This window comes from Arvicanthis niloticus, chromosome 7 (genome assembly GCF_011762505.2).
Source record: "Arvicanthis niloticus isolate mArvNil1 chromosome 7, mArvNil1.pat.X, whole genome shotgun sequence".
Classification (NCBI taxonomy): Eukaryota; Metazoa; Chordata; class Mammalia; order Rodentia; family Muridae; genus Arvicanthis; species Arvicanthis niloticus.
In genome coordinates this window covers 55,496,694-55,518,650 of record NC_047664.1, presented here as the reverse complement: position 1 = coordinate 55,518,650, position 21,957 = coordinate 55,496,694, and the positions used below count along the sequence as shown (strand labels likewise).

Sequence of the window (21,957 nt, the reverse complement as noted above, 5' to 3'; positions counted from 1 at the left end):
TGTGATAGTGCATGTACTTAATCCCAGCACTCGGGAGGCAGAATCAGTTCAGATCTCTGAGGTTGAAACCGGCCTGATCCTCTGACTGATTTCCAGGACTAAGGCTACAGTGAAACCCTAAGAAACAAAACAAAACCCCCCAAAGGCCAAGAATGAAAGTCAAAACAAACCACCACCACCACCAACAACAAAAAATCAGTAAAACCAGAAATGACAGAACAAAGCAGAAAGTCTATAAAACAACAACAGCAAAACGAAAGCAAAAACTACCACCACCAAAACCACCATGGAGTTCATTTTATGTTGGTTTTATTTTGTCATTTCTTGTCTTCCCTTAGTGCTGGAAGGTACTCTGCATGCTACCAGAGGAGGTCTGTAGTCATCAATATCACCCAGCTACAAAACCTGTGACCTTCAACAGCAGCTTGCTTGCAGAATACCCTCGTACAATAATGGCACAAACGCTATGGGAGTAACAGCGATGGCTGAAGAAATTCCATTTTGTGCTAGGCATCCATCTTGGTACCAACTAGTCTTTTGTCTCTGACTCCAGCCACTGGACGACAAGTTCCCAGTTACCCTGACTTAGTGACCCCCACCCAAAAATTACAGCTATGACTATCTACTTGTTACAATATGACTGACTGCTTTTTTGGCTTCTGTAATGTGTTTACACAGATACCAATGATTGTTTTGCGTCGTGTAACTTGGCAAAACAGACCAGTTTTTGCTTGCTTCAGTGTAGACATTGAAGGTCTTCTTGTGGTGTTCCCCTGTAAGAATCTTTTCCTCACCCTGCTTCTCACAGCAATCACAAATTTGGCTCAGAGATTGTTCCTTTGGCTAGCAGCTGATCAATAAATCTTTTAATTACAATTGGACTGCGTCTGTAGCCTTTTCCCAGGGGTCACAAATTCCTTAACAGTAACCGACCACTTTTTTGCTTGGATTTAAGGCCTACTCCACGAGATGGAACCATACCTGATACTGCTAGAGTAGTCAAGAACTAATTCCCACGATTTATATAGGCCTGTTATTTTATGCATTTTAAACTCCATATCAAGAAGCTATTCCTACTGATTTATTTAAAGGACAAGGTACCAAAAGCCAGAGAAGTGAAGTCAGTTCCCCAAGACAACTAAGCATCCTTTGAACTCTCCACCTAATTTTGACCTTGAGCCCAGCTGTTTCAGTTAGGCGGCTAGTTGAATGAAAGTTTTTGAATAAGCCACATATAGACAATTAAGAGTGCTTTTGTGCAAGTTTTGACTGTAAGTCAGGCTTTGTGGGAGTAGGAGACAATCAGAGGGCAGTGAATTCCCACCTCAACCTCAGATTTTGTACTTAAGATTTATAGTTTAATTAGGGTAAAGCAAGGGGTTAGAAGATTGGGAGACAAAGTCTCAAAAAGCAGCTGAAAACTTTTCAGATGCTAATATGTCAGCAAGCAGTTTGGGCTGAATAGATGGGACACATCTTTGATCTCAGGACTGCAAGAAACAGAGGCTGGTATAGTCCAGGCTCTATAGTTCCAGGGCAGCCTGGTATATATAGTGAATTCTAGGCCAGCCAAGAATACAAAGTGAGACCCTGTCTGAAAGAGAAACAGACACACTCGAGTGTGTGTGCATGAGCATACACACCATCACCACCACCACCACCACTACCACCACCACCACCACCAAAAACAAACCACAAAATAAAAAAGGGCACAACCTTAAGATTTTAAACTGGCCTGGGAGCTAAGAGAAACTGATTGAAGTTGTTCCCTAGGACGAAACAATCCAATTCAAGCCAAATTAAAGTATATAAAGGCAGGTTTATTGGGAAGCCACTCTAGGGCAGGTTTACTGGTCCCAAGGAAGGGCAGGGAAGTCACCAAGGGGAAGGAGGAAGAGAAGTGCGCACAGGCAGGAAGAGAGAAATTTGGAGATAGGCCTGGGGGTGGAGTGGCGATGCAGGATCAAAATGTCTGGATTAAATAAGCAAGAGCTTTTGGAAGAGGGGAAGCCCACTACCCAACATGGTTAGCTTCAACCTCCTGTAACTCCATGGATTAGACTCTTCTGACCCCTTGGGACACCCATACATGCATGGCATACATGCATGGCATACGTTCATGCAAAGTCACATTCATACAAACAAAAATAAATCTTTAAAAAAAGAAAAAAATTACAGCTTGCTCTATGATTAAGCCCATTTGTCGGAGAGAGGGGGGAGGGAATCCCAAGCCCCAGGAAGATGGGGAATTTGGGGTGGGGGTGGGGGAACTACACTATATACTGCACAAGCACCCAGCTAACAAGAAAGAACAGATACAAGCAGATATGACTATCAAAACCATTGTTCCGGCCAATCAGCATACCAGGCAACTTTTTGTCTGTTTGTACTAATGCCCAGTTTCTGTAGAAATACATGCAGGAGAGTGGGAAGATGTAATAGAAGAAAGAAATGTTTTAGGTGTGCCAGGATCAGGGACTGATGGTGGCCTTGGGAAGCTGGAGGACAAGAAGTATGAGCTTGAAGCAAAGGGATTAGGTGTCCTCTCCAAGCAGAAGGTGGATTCGGTGGGAGATAGATGGTGGGGACTATGTGTGACTCACAACACAAGGTAGAGAGTGAGGCTTTACATTAGCTGGGATACATATTTGAATCTCAACTCGTCATTTCCAGGTGGCAAGGATTTGGCCCATTACCCTACGAAGGTGATTGAATTCAAATTCAGAAACACCATTGGTCTGATCAATATTGTTATAATTTTTTTTTTTCCGGGGAGGGATGGACACCAGTGAAGTGATGATGCTGAATCGTTTATAGTCATTTGTTCATATAATTGTAAGTGGGAGCACCAGTGGCGGAGCGTCCCTCTAGTCTTGTTTAATGAGGTTGAAATTGCTTGGGTGTTTAAGTGATGGAAACAGTGATAGATGCCCCTGTAGCAGCCACTGTGCTAAGGGAAGTGAATGGCATTAGAATGAGTATGTCCTGTCCTACACCAACACAAGAATGAAAAGAAGCCAAAAGCCAGGCTCCACTTAATATGAGAAGGACGAGAGCAGATTTTATAGTGACAGGAAGTAGATGGGGACTTTGGTTTAATGCCCCAAAAGGAAGCTGTCTACTTTGACGTCATTTCCCATTTAGCCTATAGCTTTAGAAGATGGGCTGTTTCTGAAAGATCTCTTTAAAACCCTCAGTTTGAAGTATCTTCTTGGGTTAACTTTTCATGCTTACAGAATTCTAATCTGCTTTCTTTTCACTTAAAAAAAAATCATTAGTACACAAAGTAGTGGGTTCCATCCATACTTTGCTTTGGGTCCTCCTTCCCTCTCGCTTCCTCCACCCCTTCCTCCCTTCCTCCATCCTCTTCCCTCCTGCATCCCCTTCCTCCCTTCTTTCATCTCCTTCCCCCTTTCTTCATTTTCCTCTCTTCCTCTGTCTCCTTCCTCCCCTCCTCCACCCCTTCCTCTCTCTCAGTGTTCCTTTCCCTTCTCAGTTTGTGTTGAATGTGAGCATGCACTCTGTTACCCTCCTTTCCACCTCTGTGACAGGGTAAGACAGAGCAGAGGGCCTTCCATCTCCTATTCTTGCTGAGGCCATTTTAGGTTTGAGTAGAGTTTGATCTCCTTGATAGGAGTAAGTGGCTTGGTCATTGTTAGAAATTTTTTTTTTTGACCCAAGTTAAAATAAAATCAAAACTTTCAGAGACTGTACAGGCTGTATCTTTTGGCAAGGAAATACCATAGACCACCCTGAAAATGGACATAGACTATCTAAAAGGCATTTTTTAAAAAAAAATCAATCTAAAAATGGTGAAATGGCCATTGAGGTCATGGTTCAGCCCACTTCTGTAGATTTTTTTCCCCCAGACTATGTTGTAGGCAGGTTACAATGATCCCCAGTTAACCTCAGTGATCTTTGGAAAGCTTCACAGTTAATGTTGACTTGGGAGAGTAACCAGCTTGTCTATGTTGCAATGCTTGGCACCCCAAAAATATGAGGAAGTCTTCTCCCTCAAACATTTCAAAGTCATGTAGAATTTGCAGCCATGTTTGCTCGCTTGCTGACATGCAAGTACATATGTTCTGCAATTGGTGAATTCCTACATTTAGTAGACTGCTACTACATTCTAAAGATACACTATTCATGGACAAATATTAGTACAAAGTTCTTAAGAAAATTTTGTAGATCTAAATGAAGTACAAAAGCTCTAGATCTCAGGTAAGACATGAATGGGGTTCCTCTTCCATAGTATGCTGGTGGATGACTGGAGCTGAGCCTTAGTCATCATTTCTTGAGAAGCTCACACAATGGCCCTTCTGCCTTCTCTGCCGTCTCTTGAAGTACCGGTGGTCTTGATTATAAGAGGATTTTCCTATACAACAAAGAAGTAATCTCAGGCAAGAATCTAAATATTAGGCTAGAACAAAGAAGTAATTTCAGACAGGAATCTAAATTTTAGTCTAGAACAAGGAAGTAGGCTTCAGACATGAAAATGACCTTGGGCTAGGACAGGGAAGTTGGCTCAGATACTTTGGTCATCCTGATAAGCCCTTAGAAACAGTGATCATGGGAATGTCCACATAATTGGGTTTAATGCCTTACTTTTTCTTTGACTATTTGTGTTTATTGTATTGCTTGTTCCTTGACTATTTGCATCTATTGTATTGCTTAGACCCTCAACTTAGAACTGACCTTAATACATGCATGTAATCAAAATGGCATAAAAGCATAAAGGAAGAGGGTATAGGATGGAGCTTCTGGGGAGGGGAAATAGGGAAAGGGGATGACATCTGTATTGTAAATAAATAAAATATCCAATAAAAAAAAAGAGTTTACCTAGCCCAAGCCAACGCCCTTTTCCTGTCTCTGGAAACCTGCTAATCTTGCCAACTCATAAATACTCAAGGTTCCCAACTTCTTCCCAGGTGGTTGTGGTGCTTGGGGTGGAGGAGAACAAGCAAAACGACTCTCCGCATGCGCGGAAGCCGAAGGCGGAGGCCTAGGGTGTTTTGGGTCCACGGCCGCCCCGTACCGTCAGGGCGGCGCGCTGCATCCTGGGCCTCGGCGTGTGCTTAGTGGGCGCTGTCATGAACCCCGAGTGCTTCGCGGCCGGCGAGCGGCGGGTGTCTCCGGCTTACGTGAGGCAGGGCAGCGAGGCTCGGCGCGCACACGAGCACCTCATCTGGCTGCTTCTAGAGCAGGTATTCCGCGGCCTCGGCACTCAGGCTCTGCGTCTGCAGGGAGGGGAGGGGCGGCGCGCTCCTCAGCGTGTGCGGAACTGTCAAAGTCCAAGTGTTCGTTCCGCCTGGGCCACTGGCGCGGTCCGGAAACCTGCTCGAGCGGGCAGCTTTGCGCCTGACCTCTCAGGCTTCGCTCCTTGACAGTGGTCCTGAACTTTAGTGCCCCCAAGGTTTGCCAGCCCCTAGTTTGAAAACTCAACTGAGGACGTCACCTTTTTCAGATTCCCTAACTTGCCTGAGGTTTAAGAGTCCGAGCAAACTTCAGTGGCTGTATTCCATACATTCGCCACCTCTAGTTTGTCGTCGAATAGAATATGCACGTTTGGCCAATTGGCAGTTTTCTTCATAGTTGCTGAGTTTATGTCTGATGTGAGGAATCAAGGGGTCATTAAAACACATTAAAAAAAGAATTCAAGTACACTGATGTGGAGATTTCGGGACCGATGCTTTTCCTGAATATAAATGTCACTACTATTTTTTTTTAAGGGCAAGTGTCCAGAGGATGGCTGGGATGAAAGCACACTGGAACTCTTTCTGCATGAGCTCGCAGTCATGGATAGCAACAATTTCTTGGGTAATTGTGGTGTGGGAGAAAGGGAAGGGAGAGTGGCCTCGGCTTTGGTTGCTCGTCGTCATTACAGGTATGGTTCTTAAACTAGTTGTGAAAACGTTTATTTATTTTTTTTCTGGGGATGGGACTTAAAATAATAGTGATGGCATTCCTTCTAAATTATAAAGTTTCCACTCAGAAGTAATTCCTTCCTTCATCAAATGGCTATGGAAATCAAATGGAACTGAGAGATGGAGACACTTGGAGTAGGCGCTTTTTATGACAATAGAACTGGAGTTCTGATATGTGGTGGTTTCCCTTCGAAATGCTGGCTGGTCAATAGCACAAGTGCTTCGTTCTGATAATATTTAAACTAGTACATCTGTTCTAAAAGATTAATTTAAAAAAACAAAAACAAAACATAGTTTGGGCTGGGGAGATGGCTCAGCAGTTAAGAGCACTGACTGCTCTTCCAGAGGCCCTGAGTTCAATTCCCAACAGTCACATGGTGGGTGGCTCACAACCATCTGTAATGGGATACAATGCTCTCTTCTGGTGTGTCTGAAGACAGCTATAGGGTACTCATATACATAAAATAAATAAGTCTTTAAAAAATACAGTTTACTTCAAAAGGAATAAGAGATACATGATATAAGTGACAGGTGACCCCCAAATACCATGTTCTGGAGTGGTAACTATTTCATGAAATTTTTATATAAAATAGTCGCAGAACAAAATCATAGGCCAAGACACTTTTTGAATACACTTGTAGAAATATAGAGGTAGGGAAGTTTCAGGAAAGCAAGGAAATCTTGTTGCAGGCCGAGTGTTGTCTGATGATGTTCTTAGCTTTGGGTAGGTGAGGCTAGGGGGTTTCTGTCACTTCCAGAAGGATTTACCTAATAGTCCTAGAGGCAATAGGTCACACAGAGGGAAGATGTTTTGGTTCTGTACCAGCAACTTGCTGACTTGCCACAATCATAGAAGTTCAGCCAGCCTTGTAGAATGTTTAACATGGGTGTGGCCTTAAAAAAACAAACAAAAACTTGCTGGCAGTGGTGGCCCATGCCTTTAATCCCAGCACTTGGGAGGCAGAGGCAGGTGGATTTCTGAGTTCGAGGCCAGCCTGGTCTACAGAGTGAGTTCCAGGACAGCCAGGGCTACAGAGAGAAACCCTATCTCGAAAAACAAAACAAAAAAGCAAAGACAAAACAAAAACCACCCCCCCAAAAAACCTTCAGTTGACATAAATCATAATTGTTGTGTGTTGTGTGGGTCCCCCCCCCCTTTTTTTTTCAAGTTTTAAAGACTATGCAACTAGCTGGCTTAGACCTTACTATGTAGTTCATGCTGTTCTCAGACTTATGTAGAGATTCACTTGCCTCTGCCTCCTGGGTCATAGAATTTAAGGCATTTGGCACCATGAGCAGGCATATTTCCTTTTTAACATACAGGTTTTATTGGAGAGTAATGAACTTGAAAGTGTGGTTTATTACTTTCTGAATCCCAACAGATAGAGGAACAGTTGGATTAGATGATTACATTATTTGTGTTATTTTTGAGATTTTAAGCCATTCTGAATTGATTAGAGACCCACCTGCCTCTGCCTCGTGAGTGCTAGACCCAAAGGCAGGTGACACTACCACCTGGCAAAAATATTTTAATCATTTATTGGTAGTGCTTTTGGATATGACTGCTAATTTCTGTCTTCTACTCTTTCTGTGAGAAATATTAACTCTTAAAAACTTTTTGGTTTTTTTTTTTAAATCAAGGTGAAATATTTGAGGCATACTAAAATTTAATTTTAATAAAAACATTTGTAGTCAGAACTGATGACAATGAGTAGGATGTAGGTTTCCTGTCTAACAGTGCCTGGTACCAAGGTCAGTGTGTAATATATGTGGAAGTCTTATATATAAGAAGTACAGTGCTAGTTAGTGCTCTGTAACACTCTCCTTATACACAGTTTCTGATCTAATTAAATGTAAGAGATGGAGCAAGCAGAAGGAGTTGTTTATTTTTAATTAGAGTATTCAGAGGTGTTTTTAAGTATATAGGACCATCTAATTTAAGACAAGTGGATTCGTACACTCAGTTTCAAGAAACATAGTTTAAAAATTAGGAAAGTTTTTGCTTGGGATGGTAGCACTGCTTATAATCCCACACTTAACAGAAATGGGGGTGGGTAAAGTATAGGGTCAGCCAGGGCTACTTAGTGAGAGCCTGTCTCAAAAGAGCCTGCCACCACCACCAACTAATTAGGACAGCTTCTAAAGCATCAGCTCATTCAGACTGGAATCTGTCCTGCTGCTCTGGTAGGCAGAAAAGCAAGAATAGAATGTTGACCTGTACTGTGGTTTTAAACAAATCAGTCCAAAGGCTAATGGCTTAAAATGATCGTTATTCCTCCTGGTTCTGTGTGTTAACTGAACCCAGCAACTGAGTGCCTTGTGTTTCTGGTGTAGTTGTCAAATGTCAGGTAAGAGTGTAGTCTCACTGACGGTGAGAGTGGGCAGTCTACTAAGGTTGACTTGTTTACATGGCTAAGGGCTCAGATCCCGTCTTCTGTTATGTTAGCTCCTCCCCAACGTGGCAGCAGGATTTTGGAAGGCAGTGCACACTAGCAGACTCTTCAAGAAGCCAAGAAGACTTTAGTGCTTCTTATGATCTTTTAGGCTCCAGATAATCACTTTTTATGTTCTTCCCAGTCAAAAGCAAGTCAGGAAGGACACCCCCCAACCCTAATCCAGTTGTAGATATGGAGGACAATTAAACGGTATCCCTTAGTGTGGATGAACATGAGGAAAGAATCTGATAATGATGGTCTTTGGAGATTATCTATATAACATATTGAAACTGTTTCAACTTAAGGTATTTCTGCATTAGTCATTTATGAAGTATACTGACAACAGAAAACTGCCTCTGCTAGTTTTGGGTTATTTATTTGTAAACCTGCATATTGATTACTTGAACACTGAATGTGTTTGTATGGGTTTTGTCTTATTTTTTGTTTAGATTCATCCATGGAATTGGACGATCTGGTGATATTTCTGCTGTGCAACCAAAAGCTGCAGGCTCTAGCCTCTTGAACAAAATTACTAATTCTTTGGTGCTTAATGTCATAAAGCTGGCCGGTATGTATTATGTCAGTCATAATGTGATTGATGAGTAGATAGCATACACATTTCATACACTTTGTGTCTTCAGAAACAATATGAATGGCTTTTAAAAGGACACACATGTAAACCTGTTTCAGAATAAGACAGAAAATAAGAGTTATAGCCCCAGGAATGATTGGTTTTTGTTTGGTTTTTGGAGGGTTGCTGTGACTTCCTGACTGTCCTGGACCTGCTTTGTAGACCAGGCTGGCTTCGAATTCAGAGATCTGCCTGCCTCTGCTTCCTGAGGCCTATCACCGGGCAAATTGCAATGTTTCTGTCTTTTTTTTTTCTTTTTTTTTTTTTTTTTCTGAGACAAGGTCTCACTATGCAGCTCTGGCTCTCCTGGGACTCACTGTATAACAGGCTGGCCTCAAAATCACAGAAATCCACCTGCCTCTGTGCCTTCGAAGTGCTGGGATTAAAAGTGTGCACCACTACCCCCTGGCTTCAGCAATGAGTTTCATGAGAGCAAATGAGAAGGAAACATCAGGGTTGCAGTCCATGTTGTTTGATAAAGGAAATATATCATTTCTTCCAGAAGGTTTTAATTGGATAATACATTGTTTTATTTTTTATTTGTAGGTGTTCATTCAGTGGCCAGTTGCTTTGTAGTTCCTATGGCAACTGGGATGAGTCTAACCTTGTGTTTCCTAACACTACGACACAAAAGACCAAAGGCCAAGTATATCATATGGCCACGGATAGACCAGAAATCCTGCTTTAAATCCATGGTCACTGCAGGTAAAAGAAGACATGCAGCATATGTGATATTTTAAACATCCAATGGGAAAATTCAGATTTTTATGTAGAGATAAGTAAATGAAAAATTAAATGTACTCCATATTCATGCTTTAAAGAATTTGTAGTGTTCATAAAATTTATTATATATTTTGTTTTATGCAACTTTTAAACTTAATTTTAAAAAGTTTGTATAATTGTGAGGTGATCTTTAATTATGTGCTAGTTAAGTACAATATTTCAATTAAAAATATGTAGGACTCTTGGGACATGAGATGGGTCAGTGACCTCCAGGCTACTGAAATTAATCGTAGTTTTTTTTTTTTTTTTTTTTTTTGGTATGTGTGTGTATATGGTAAAACAAAGTTTATGGGTGTGATTTATTTTAGTGCTTGAATTTTGTTATTATTTATATCTATCTCTGTAGTAAACTCAAATGAAATTGAAATGTTTCTAGAGAATGATCAGGGTTTTTTTTTAAAGCTTTATTTATATATATTAAAGACACTGTAGCTGTCTTAGACACACCAGAAGAGGGCATTGGATTCCATTACAGATGGTTGTGAGCCACTATGTGCTTGCTGGGAATTGAACTCAGGACCTCTGGAAGAGCAGTCAGTGCTCTTAACTGCTGAGCCAGCTCTCCAGCTCCGAGCAGGTTTCTTTTTGATTATCAGCATCTAAGCAATTAACTTCTGTAGACCTCTGGTTAATATGTGTTCTCCTTACAGTATAAGATCCTTTCTGTATCATTTTAAAGCATTAAGATCCAGTCCTTGTTATCTACTTGTTCTTCACACCCTTTCAACTTGTTTCTTGTTTAATGCCAGCTCTGAGCCACCATCTTTATTACTAGAGGAAAAGCTTGTTAGTTTAATAAGTATTTAGAGTTCTGTGTGCCATTGCATTGGTGCTTAGAGTTCTAGAACCATCTCACATTTAGTTGACACTAATGCTTAGCTCTCTGGTTGACTTGATTAGGTTTTGAACCGGTGGTAATAGAAAATGTATTGGAAGGTGATGAGCTGCGCACAGACCTGAAAGCCGTGGAGGCTAAAATCCAGGAGCTCGGGCCTGAGCATATCCTGTGCCTTCATTCTACCACAGCCTGTTTTGCTCCAAGGGTGCCCGATAGGTAACTGACTTGGAATATCGGTCTTTAGATGCTCACTCAGCAGTCTTTTGACTAACAGGCTGTCCACTGAGTCTCAAGCACACTGAGGTGACATTTGGTAGTGAGTAGTGAATCTACTGGCCAGGTCCTAGTCCATCCTAGGGACAGTTATTGAAGGGAGCTGGAAAAGTTTGTTGCTGAAGGAAAATCCGTCTATCCAGACCTTAGTTCATCTCATTTGTCTGCTTTCCTGCTCTTGCCCGTTCAAGCCTCTCCGGGGTTTTTACTCATTACTTAAGCTTTGTCAAGTGAAACGCTGGGCTTAGCGTTTTCCCCATCTTTGCTTTGGCCTTGCAGTTCATTTGCTAAGTAGGAACTATAGTCATTAATAGACTATAAATAAATTAGTGTAGGATCGTTTACATTTCTGTGATTGGGAGATTAAACTAGGTGTTTACAGTGCTTGTCCACATTTTGAAGATAGTATAAATTAGAAAGTTAAAGCTGTGGGGGTGGCAGATGTTCACTTTTCTAAATGATAGCCATATTTTGAAAATGTCATAGGGCTTAGGTTTATTAACAGAATTTTTATTTTTGCCAGAAGCTCCAATTTGGTCTCATTTCAATATTTTTAACAGAAGTCCTAATGAATAAGAATCATGTTGACTTTGGACGCTGGTTGCTAAGCTCTGATGTTTGTACACTCACGTTGTTTGGCAGTGATGGCCACTTTAGCTTTTATTATCTCACAGGCAGATTTTAAAAGATCATCTTGAAGCCGTGCTTTTGAAAAATTTCCTTGTGTCATTCGTGAGCCCATGAATTTTATTTTAAGATTATGTTGCATATGCTGTAGTAGTTTATTAATGACCAGTCATTTAAAATTTCCATCAAAATATGAAAGAAATGCTATTCTTTTATAACCTTAATCTCTAGAAAAATTTAATGGGATAGAAGTAAACTTCATTTCCCGAGACAGCTTGTGAGTGTTTGTTGTAGCTAAGTTATTTCTCTCTGGGGAGCCTTGCTTCATCTTGAGCCATGGTTCCAGTATGCATAGTGCTGCATCGGTTTCACATGGACCTGCTATGGGTTTATGCAGAAGGCTTAACAGTTAGCAAACTGTCATTTGTTACTTTTGATTTGTATGATGTAATGAATGTTTTTGATTAGTGAGGCTTAGGAAAATGGAAGTGTAAAGTTAGTCTATTTGAATTTCTGATTTTATAGGTTTTTAGTGGTATATCATTTATTTTGTTTTTATTGGTCAATTATTGTGGCGTATTGAATAGGAAATCTATGTAACAAATGTTAAAAGAATATCAGTTCTGATGGCTATTAAAATTCTGATCTAGAAATCAGTGGGGTTCACATGGAAAGTCTGTTTTCTGCTTTTTTTGCCTTTCATTTAGTATATTTTTATGTCTTGATTAATTTAAAGTTGAAGTTATTTTTTACACTTAAAGTTACTTACAAGTTTTGCTTGTTTAAATAAGTTTAATATTATGATACCTCATTTTCAAGGAGGTTATTAGAGAATTCTTTCTCTAGAACACACACATGAAAAAAGTGTCTTTTATCTTCCGAAGAATGTGTGGTGTGTGTGTGTGTGTGTGTGTGTGTGTGTGTTCCAAGTCTATTTTGTTAGTAACAGAAGACGTTTTGGTATTGATTGTGAGTCAGGTGTGTTGTGTGTGTTTGTTTGTGTGCGTGTGTGTGTGTGCCCCAACAACTGATTTTGGATGTCTTTTTCTATCACTCTTTACTTTGTTGTTTTGAGACAGGACTTCTCACTGGAGCACCCTGTTTCAGTTAGCCTGGCTGGCTCTTGAGCCCCAGAGATTGTTGTGTCTTTGCTTGCCTGTTACTGAGATTTCAGGCACATGCTGCCACACCTGACTTTTTCTGTGATTGTGAGGAATTAAACTCAGATTGTCATGCTTGCAAGGCAAGCACTTTACTGACTGAATAATCCATCTCTCTAGCCCTAAAAATTAGGTTTCATTCATGTCTTAGTCAGTGTTCTACTGCTGTGAATAGACAGCATGCTCACAGCAACCCTTACAAAGGAAAGCATTTAATTGGGGCTGGCTTATGGTTTCAGAGGTTTAGTCCATTGTCATCAGGGCAGGGAGCATAGAGTCACATAGCTAGACATGGTGCTGGAACAGTAAGTTGAGAGTTCTACGTCAAGATCTGCAGGCAGCAGGAATAGACACTGGGCCTGGCTTGGGCTTTTGAAGCCTAAAACCTACCTCCATGACACATCTCCAACAAGGTCACACATCTGTTTTTTCTTAAGTAGTAACATACCCTGATGACTAACCATTGAAATATTTGAATGTATGTAGACCATTATTACCTAAACCACCACCACAATTTGTAATATTTGAAGGAAGCAAATTAAAAGTTTCTGATACATGAATACAATCTTATTCCCATTTATAATTTTAAAACATACTTTCTTACATCTAGAAAAGAAGATACATCATGCATAGCTTGGTAATAAGACCATACCACTCATTACTTACTTGGATAAGGTCTTGTGTATCTTCTGACTGGCCTGAAATTTACTGTGTAGAACAGGCTGGCCTCAAACTCACAGAGATCCACTTGCCTCCTGTATTTAAATACCTCCTTTTGGAAAGAAAATTTAAAATGCTTTATTTCCAAATTATTCTGTGAAACAAAACATTAAAAAAAAATCAGTTTAATTGCATCACAGGATTTAGTATAGTTTTGCAGTGTGCTGACATTTTTACAGTTAGTTTTAGTCACAAGGACCTCTACTGTGTTGTGGGTCATCACCATATTTAACATATGTTAGACTTTATTGTCTCTGTATGAGGAGTGTGAAATGAAGAGTGAAGAAATGTAGATTTTAAGCTAGCAGTTTTTTAAAGGATGTATCCAGGTTGTTAGGCAATGCCAGTGGTCAGTGACTTTTGGTACAGGAATGTTGTAATTTTCCTTCTGTGAGCTTTCTTGTTGCAGACATGCTCATTGTCTTGCCAGCTTAATATGGTAAGCAGTCAGAACAGTAAGACAAGAGTCACAGCACTCTGTGAGAGTCATCTTTGTCTTGTTTGTAAAAAGTTTGGAAAGTTTGTTAAAAGTTACCAGCATAAGCTTTTGTTGTTGTTCTTTTCCTTTTAGACGGGCTCTTACTTTGTAGCCTGGCTGGCCCGGAATCTGCTGTGTAGACTTGGCTTGGAACTCACTATGTAGACCCAGCTGATATCAGACTCACAGAGATCCTCCTGCCTCTGCCTCCCAAGTCATTAGCTTTTACAAATACATTTGTCTCATGTATTGGTAACATTAAAAGGTATTCTAGGTCTCCTAAAGTGCTTGCTTTGTATTTCCAGGCTGGTGAATTACATGTAAAGATACTATACAGAGGGAATTCAGCTTGTCATCCCCTCTCCCTTTCCCTGGTATACCTTAAGACTGGCTGTTAATAAAAACTTTCCATAATTATTTATAAAGCACAGTATGAGTATGTCTTTCTGTAAATGTTTATGTTTATAGATTAGAAGAACTGGCTGTGATTTGTGCTAATTATGACATTCCGCATGTAGTCAACAACGCTTATGGATTACAGTCTTCAAAGTGCATGCATCTCATTCAGCAGGTGAATTATTATTAATTATATACTGTAGGATTATGGTTTTTTTCTATAACCCAATACAGCAAATGTTATTTAGCTCTCTCTACTTCAGGGAACATTAGAAACTTGTATACAGTATTCTATTAGTAGAAGTCATTATTCCTAGGTAGTATGATGGTAATTGGATAGTAGCTTTTAAAGACTTATTTGTTTATGCATATATTTTATGTGTGTGCGTGTATCTCTGTATGTAAGTGTGTGTGTACCTATGTGTTTGTGTGAGCATGCTAGTTTGTGCAACTGGGGATCAGAAGAGGGTGTTGAGTGCCTTCTGTTTTTCCCCTGAGGCAGGATCTCTCCTGAACCTGTAGGTTGAATTTTCTCAGTGAGGCTAGAAGCCAGCGAGCCCTAGTGATCCTCTGTTTTCATCCTCCTTGGAGCTAGAGCTTTACCGATATGTGAAGCATGCGGGTTCTGGGAGTCACACTCTGATCCTTATGGTTGCACAGCAAGTGTTCATAGTGGACGAGCCATTTTTTTCAGCCCTGGTGAAATGTGATAGTCCTAAATCAACATAGAAATATTTCAATGGCTTTCTTCTGATAATTTTTTTAACCCAGGATGTTCATTTTTCTAATGTATTGAATTACAGTATTTCAAAAGCTATATTGATGATTATATTTTATACCAAGGAAAAATGAACATAGGAAGAGTAAGAAACCATGTGCATATATAAAAATACATTTTCAAATCTTAAAAAAAAATTAAACATTTTTCAGGATTTTTTTTTTTTTTTTTTTTTTTTTTTGAGACAGGGTATCTCTGTGTAGCCCTGGCTGTCCTGGAACTTGGTCTGTAGCCCAGGCTGGCCTCGAACTCAGAAATCCACCTGCCTCTGCCTCCCAAGTGCTGGGACTAAAGGCGTGTGCCACCACTGCCCAGAGTGTTTTTTTTGTTTGTTTGTTTTCAGGATTTAAAAAAAATCCTTTAGTAGCTTCTGCCCTCTGATCTCTCCTTATCCACTCTTACCTTTGGAATCTTTTCATCATCCCTTAACTTTTCAGGACTGTCTCACAGATCCATACATTGGATCAGGTATGATCCAATTCTAGGATTCTTCTAGAGCAGAAGAAAAGTGCACAAGGGTCTGTGATAGAGCTTTTGAAAACAATGACTCACTTCTATGCCCCTCCTTCCACATGTTCTTTAGTTTTTAATACTTAAAAATTACTACATTTGTGTGTGTGTGTGTGTATTTGTGTACACACATGTGTGCCATAGCGTGTATATGGAGGTCAGAGGGCAACTTGTAGGAGTCAATTCTTTGCTTCTACTGTGTGGGTTCTGGAGATTAAACTCAACCTGTCAGGGCGGGTGGCCCATGGGGCATCTCACTGCCTCTCCTCCTTGTATCTTTAATGCTTTTGAAATTCAAATGCATTAGCGTCTCTAAAGGTTTATGAAAGGAAGGAGCAGGTGATCATAGCTATCTTATAAGTGCCGCTAGTCATTTATAATGAACAGTCTCGGTTCCTGTGGACGTATTATTTTCACATAGTGTAGTCATTATGTACAGTTTACAAAATACTTTAGGCCTTGTTAGTTATATGTTTAAACTTTCTACCTGGCTGTATTGTTTTCACACACATCATTTTAAAGGTTTATTTTGATTTATTTATTTAATGTGTGTGAGAGAGCTAGGGGAGACCCATGACTTGAGGAGCAAGAAGAGGTATTACATCCCTTGGAGCTACAGTTCAAGATGTTTTGTGAGTGGCCATGGGTGCTGAGATCAGAATTCTGGTCTTCATGCTAGAACAGCAGTTGTCCTAATTGCTGAGGTCTCTCTGCAGACTCAAAGGAGTCATTTACACAGGCGTTATTATTCCCTGATTGTTCAGTGTTCTGGGGCTCACAGCATACTTTTGAATACTAGAAAATGGAACTGTGGAGCCGATGGGAAAAGTATCCTTGGGACTTCTCTTCCTCTTGCCCCACTTCATCATCATTGTGTGTGAGATGGTTCTCAAATGCAGGTTCTGTCTTGTAGGTATTATATTGCCTTCTAAAATCGATTTATCTTTAAATAATATATAAACATTTCTGCAAATTGGCCTATATGAGGAGAGGTCATGGCATTGTTGGTTTGAACCACGTAAATCCAGTTGTTGAGTACTATGACTGACTGCTATGTCATGACATTATAAAGTTTACTCACTCAGAGCTGTGGTAATGCAGGGACCCACCATGTGTGTTAGGCATCAGCCAGGCTCTTAATGTCTTTAACCTTATCCAGGTAAATGAAGGTGTTCTATTGATTGTTCCCGTTCATATATGAGGAAACAAGCTCAGTAGTTTAAGTGACTGGCCTGAGCTTTCATAGCTGCAGAACAGTTTGTATGGCACAGTCAACACCAGGGCCCAGATTTTCCCCATAAACACAACACACACAAACCACAAGTCTTTAGACACAGTAACCATGTGGTCAGTGAAGAAAACCATTATATCTGAAATGTAGCATTTTCAAAAGATGCCCCAGAATGACTTAGTTCTGTACAGATAGGATATTCTGTATAAGAAGTCTCAAGAAATACACATCTCATTTGTTATATTTACTGAAATGCTTAATTTGAGCGGTTAGGACAGAGTAATAGAGAGGCACATAGAGCTATAAAAATATATGTGGGATTGACTGTTTAGAATGGAATGTGAAGTTCCAAACTGTGGGAAGCAGCAAGTTCACTTGTTAAGAAAGAACTAGAGCAGAGTGTGACTGCTGCTTCAGCTCAGGCCTGATTGTCATTTCATTCAGTAGGTCTACTGGGTTCCCATTAGTGTGTCAGCCACCAAAATACATCATACAAAATGCACACTGATGTCCTATTTCCTGTCAGCCTCTGCCCTGTTGGTTTTTTCTTTTCCTTCCTTAGTAGTAGCGTTTTGTTAGTGTGGGGAGTGTGGCCCTTGAACATTTCTGAGATCTAGTGTGGCCTGCTTGTGTTTTTGTGGTGAAGTGTGCAGTCTTCATGGTGAGAGGGTGCTGTAGCAGTCTGGAGTATGTATTCCTCCTTGTCTCAGCCTTCCCTCTCCCAGTTTAGGTTCAGGTTCCTCTCAGAAAGCCTCGGTAGTTATTTGTAGCCACTTTTTACAGGGACAACTTGCTGTGCTTTCCCAATGTTTATTTTGTTGGTGTTTGTGCTACTTCCTCTTCCTGAGGCGAGGTGGCTTTGCCTCTGTTCATAGTTTGTTAAGAAATAAGAGTCACAGCAAGAATAGGCTGAAACAGTCAGGTGATGGTCTGAGTGGTCTGCTCCCCTCCCCAGCTACTGCTGCCTCTACCTGTTGCCCACATCTGGTCTGTCAGATTAGACCAGCTATCACGATTTCTAGTCTCTGTGAGATACAGAGGTGGGCAGGAAGCTTGAGAACGAAGGTCAAATGTGGTTATAATATTAATAGGAATGTAGATTGTGAATACAGATTGAAAATCTGTGGCTGCAGATAAAGAAAAAACTATGTGAGTTGAAATTTAGATAGTATCTCCATTTTTAAGAGTAGGAAATTGCACCACATTAGACAGAAGGTCACAGCTGTGTCGGATTGGAAGCAGAACTTGGTTCCACATTTCCAGTTGGTGCATGTTCTGCTCTGTGCTGGGATATTAGGCTCTGTTTGAAGTTCACTTGCTGTGGGGTGAGACTGTCTAAGGTCACAGTGTTAAGGACCACAAGTTAGGGAGAAGCATCACTTTTGGAACTGCCAGGATTATACAAATGAAACTGCCATTTGTCGATGATAAACATAAAATTTGGCTTCTCTTCTGTGAACAGGGTCATTATGGAAGTAGAGCTTGTTGTTTAAAGTCTGAGTTTGGAGTCGATTGCTTGCCTGGCCCTAGAGTCAATCTTCAGCACTGAGAAACAAACAAACAAACAAATAAACCTAAAAAAGAGAAAAGTAGATTATCTCAAGTATCAGAGAGAGGCACTTAATTTTCTAGCCGCTTGGTACTTTGGGCAGCTGTAGTTTATTAGATTGTGATGCCAGTATTTAAACTACTTAATCACTGCAGACCTTATTGTCAAATAAAGGACACAGGTGCAGAGCATGGGGACATGCTTTGTCTCTTTCTCAGTTTTAAGGTAAAAAACTGTTACACAGGAATTCCTACTCATACTGGTAATGAAATCCCACCTGCTTCCCAGAGGTTATGAGTTGGTGATTAATCTGTGAGAGCTGTCGTGACTGCAGAGTGCTGGTGTTCTGCTTATAATGAGCACTACTCAGAGCTGTGGTTTAGTCCTGTAAACCCTGGACTTGCCCTGCTGCAAAGCGAATCACAGTCCTTCACCTGCTTTTGAAAAACCATCTATGCACTGTTTTAGGGGTACTCATTTTTACTTTATAATTAAGGTAAAATTAGTAGCAGCCTTTGCAAATGTGAGAATGAAGTTAAATTTGTATGTATCATTCTGTAGAACATGATTTTGTTGTTGTTCTTGTGGCCTTTACTTGTTAATAGCAGTTGCTTGTCCTCATAGTGACCCACGTGTTATTTGATTCTAGGGGGCTCGGGTTGGTAGAATTGACGCTTTCGTTCAGAGCTTGGACAAAAATTTTATGGTTCCAGTAGGTGGTGCTATAATTGCTGGCTTTAATGATCCCTTCATTCAGGAAATCAGCAAGATGTATCCAGGTAAGTAGATAACTTGGTTTTGGGGAAAAATGACTGTGGATAAAAATGCACATGCACACAGCCTTCTGTGGTAAGTCTGATTTTCCAGAGCCTCCGTCAGCTCCTTCATGTTCCCTGTCCATCTGTTTTCAGGAAGGGCCTCAGCTTCGCCGTCCTTAGACGTCCTCATCACCTTGTTGTCACTCGGCTGCAGTGGCTACAAGAAGCTGTTGAAGGAGAGAAAGGTGAGGTCTGCCTGTGCACTGGGTGCTGCTCCTCTAGCCTGAGTGTATCACTCAGATGGGAGCCAGCACAGGTGTTTTGTCCTCTCTAATGTAAAGATCATCATCCTGTCTGTGCAGATGCTGAGGAGTCGTTCACACGCATTACTTTACTGTTAGTCTTTGCTTAGAGACATCTGTATTGGGAATTATTTGTTCACCTGTCACCTAAAGGTAAAGAAGCTCCCCTTTTTATTTATTTTTTTATTATTATTAAACATGTTTTCTTTTACAAGTATCTGAGTGCCCATGTGCATGTGCCATGGCATGTGTGTATGGACATCAGAGGACAGTTTGTGGGAGCAGAGACTGAGTCAGGTCACCAGGCTTAAGAGGAAGGTCTTTGACCTGCTTTGCTGTCTCACCAGCTCTGCTTCGGTTTTTTTGAACAGGGTCTTGCTGTGTTGCCATGGCTGGCCTGAAGATTGCTTATATAGTCAAGGCAGGCCTCAAACTTGGGGCAGTCCTCCTGCCTCTGCTTGCCTCTTCTGGGAGTACAAGCATCTATCACCACTTCTGGCATAAAAGCTCTTGAAAAACAAATGGAAAGTTTTCTTTTGAGTGATTTGGAAACATGAAGGCTTATTTTGTTATAATAGGAGTTGGCCACCTTCTTACATTAAAGCAATAAATCTCTGCTTCATTGTTGCTGAAACACTGGACTCATTACTTATATTGACTGGGGAAAATAAAGTGCTAAACTTGGAGGTGTTGGCCTGAAGTAGTCCCAGCTACTCAGGAGGCTGAGGCAGGAGGATCATTTTGAGCCCAGGAATTGTGAGCAACATAGTGAGACCCAATCTTTTTTAAAACAAACTAACATAGCAAAGCTTCATTTGAGACAGTTCCATAATTGTTGATGGGTTAGGTCAGATTAAAGTGCTTATTCATCTATCCAGGAGTGCTAGAGACCACTGGCATGGCGTTTGTATCTAAGAAGCCTTATAGCATCAATTAGAAATGAAATCCTTCAGATGTGCTTCACATGTTTTAAAGCACATGGACATAGCTGTTATCACATAGCTCCTCTAACAGTGTTATCCTAACACAGAATTGGTGTTGAAGTTTTTGTGGTATTTTACTCCAATCTTCCTTTTCCTAATAGTTTAATCCATGGGCAAGTAGTTATTTACTGTTTAAATTGTGAGGATGTTTCTTAAGATTTTACATGGTCATTCATTAGATATATGCAAATTAAAACCATAGTGAGCAACCTTACATCACATACACACACACACACACACACACACACACACACACACACACGGTAAAAACAAAACCACAGGTGGATGGAGAAATGGCTCAGAGGTTAAGAGCACTGTCTGTTCTTCCACTATCTGTCTTCCAGAGGTCCTAAGTTCAATTCCCAGAAACCACATGGTGGCTCATGACCATCTATAACGAGCCTCTCCTGGCCTGCAGGCAGAATGCTATATACAAAATAAATAAACAAAATCTTTAAAAAACAAAACAAAACCACAACTAAAACAACAACAAAAACCTGACAATACTCAATTTTGTCAAAGAGCTGAAACAAGCTGATATTGTTGATATGAATATCAAATGCAGCATTGGAACCTACTGTGGCAACACCCTAAAAGTTAGACAGAATCACCCAAAACAGCTCTTCTGCATCTAGCGGTTTACTCAAGAGAATGAAAGCTTGAGTCTGTATGAAAACCTGTAGTTGGGTGCCGAGAATGACTCAGTTTATAACTGCCCAAACATGGAAGTAAGTATCCATCATCTGATGGACAGAGGAACACACTGGTACATCTCTCCTTAGCAATAGAAAGGATCAGACTCTAGATGTACAACAAATGATGACTACAGTGCATTATAATAAGTGACTCACGAGACTCTCATGCAGCCTCATCTATATGTCACCTTAGAAAAGCTGGAAGAAACAGGGACAGGAAACACAGATGAACACTGGAGGCTCGGATCAGGGAGGCACTTTTGGGTGGTGAGATGCCTCACAATTATGTCCTTAGTGGAAGTGGTTTTGTGGCTCTGTGTGTTTTTCAACATTCAGAGAATGTGAACATTTGGAAAGCGTATACTTGAAGTTTTACGTGTATAAATTATATTTGGCTAAACCAGACAGCAAGCTTTTACACGTAGGAATTAACCTATAGTTTTATACTGCCATGAAAGCATCACTGTTACAGACTGATCCTCAGGTGGTAGGTTCATGCTTGTGGGTGTTAGAGGACAACTCTCAGGAGTCCGTTCTCGCCTTTCATTCATTGTGAGTTCCAGGATTGAGCTCAGGTGGGCAGGCCTGCGCGGCCTACTGGGCCACATCACTGGTCCTCTTCTAGGTTCACTAGATCTGTTCTTAAGTGTCGTTTTCATCATGTGGTAGGAATTGTCTCCATTATACATGTGAAATTGTGATCTGGGAAGATGTACTGGCCTGAGGATTGGCTGGCTATTTGCAAGTCCCAGAATGCTGGTAAAGACAGAGTCTGGGTGCTGTCCAGGCCCCTCTGTATTCTGTGTTAGCACTGTCTTCTCTTATTTGTGTTAGTCAAACAGCACTGAGGGAGTGGAGTGATCAATCCTGTCATGCCAGGCATTTG

The 21,957-nt window shown here is 40.7% G+C and overlaps 1 protein-coding gene and 1 long non-coding RNA gene across 4 annotated transcripts in view; one reads left to right on the top strand and one right to left on the bottom strand.

The window, feature by feature from the left end:
• Positions 1 to 1,799: 1,799 nt before the first annotated feature.
• Positions 1,800 to 4,973, bottom strand: LOC143443103 (uncharacterized). Its single transcript, XR_013111842.1, has 2 exons — positions 4,840 to 4,973; positions 1,800 to 4,375 (listed from the first exon to the last, which is right to left on the bottom strand). It is a non-coding gene; the product is annotated as an uncharacterized LOC143443103 (long non-coding RNA).
• Positions 4,974 to 5,071: 98 nt separating this feature from the next.
• Sepsecs (Sep (O-phosphoserine) tRNA:Sec (selenocysteine) tRNA synthase) overlaps positions 5,072 to 21,957 on the top strand; it is a 29,560-nt gene continuing 12,674 nt past the window's right edge. The window contains exons 1-8 of one of the 3 annotated variants that reach the window (XM_034509351.2): positions 5,072 to 5,204; positions 5,730 to 5,884; positions 8,809 to 8,927; positions 9,537 to 9,695; positions 10,674 to 10,827; positions 14,338 to 14,440; positions 18,983 to 19,112; positions 19,245 to 19,336. In XM_034509351.2, coding sequence (XP_034365242.1) covers positions 5,091 to 5,204; positions 5,730 to 5,884; positions 8,809 to 8,927; positions 9,537 to 9,695; positions 10,674 to 10,827; positions 14,338 to 14,440; positions 18,983 to 19,112; positions 19,245 to 19,336 — 1,026 coding nt within the window. In that variant the 5' untranslated portion in view covers positions 5,072 to 5,090. The other 2 variants (XM_076938499.1, XM_076938497.1) reach the window with 2 other exon arrangements.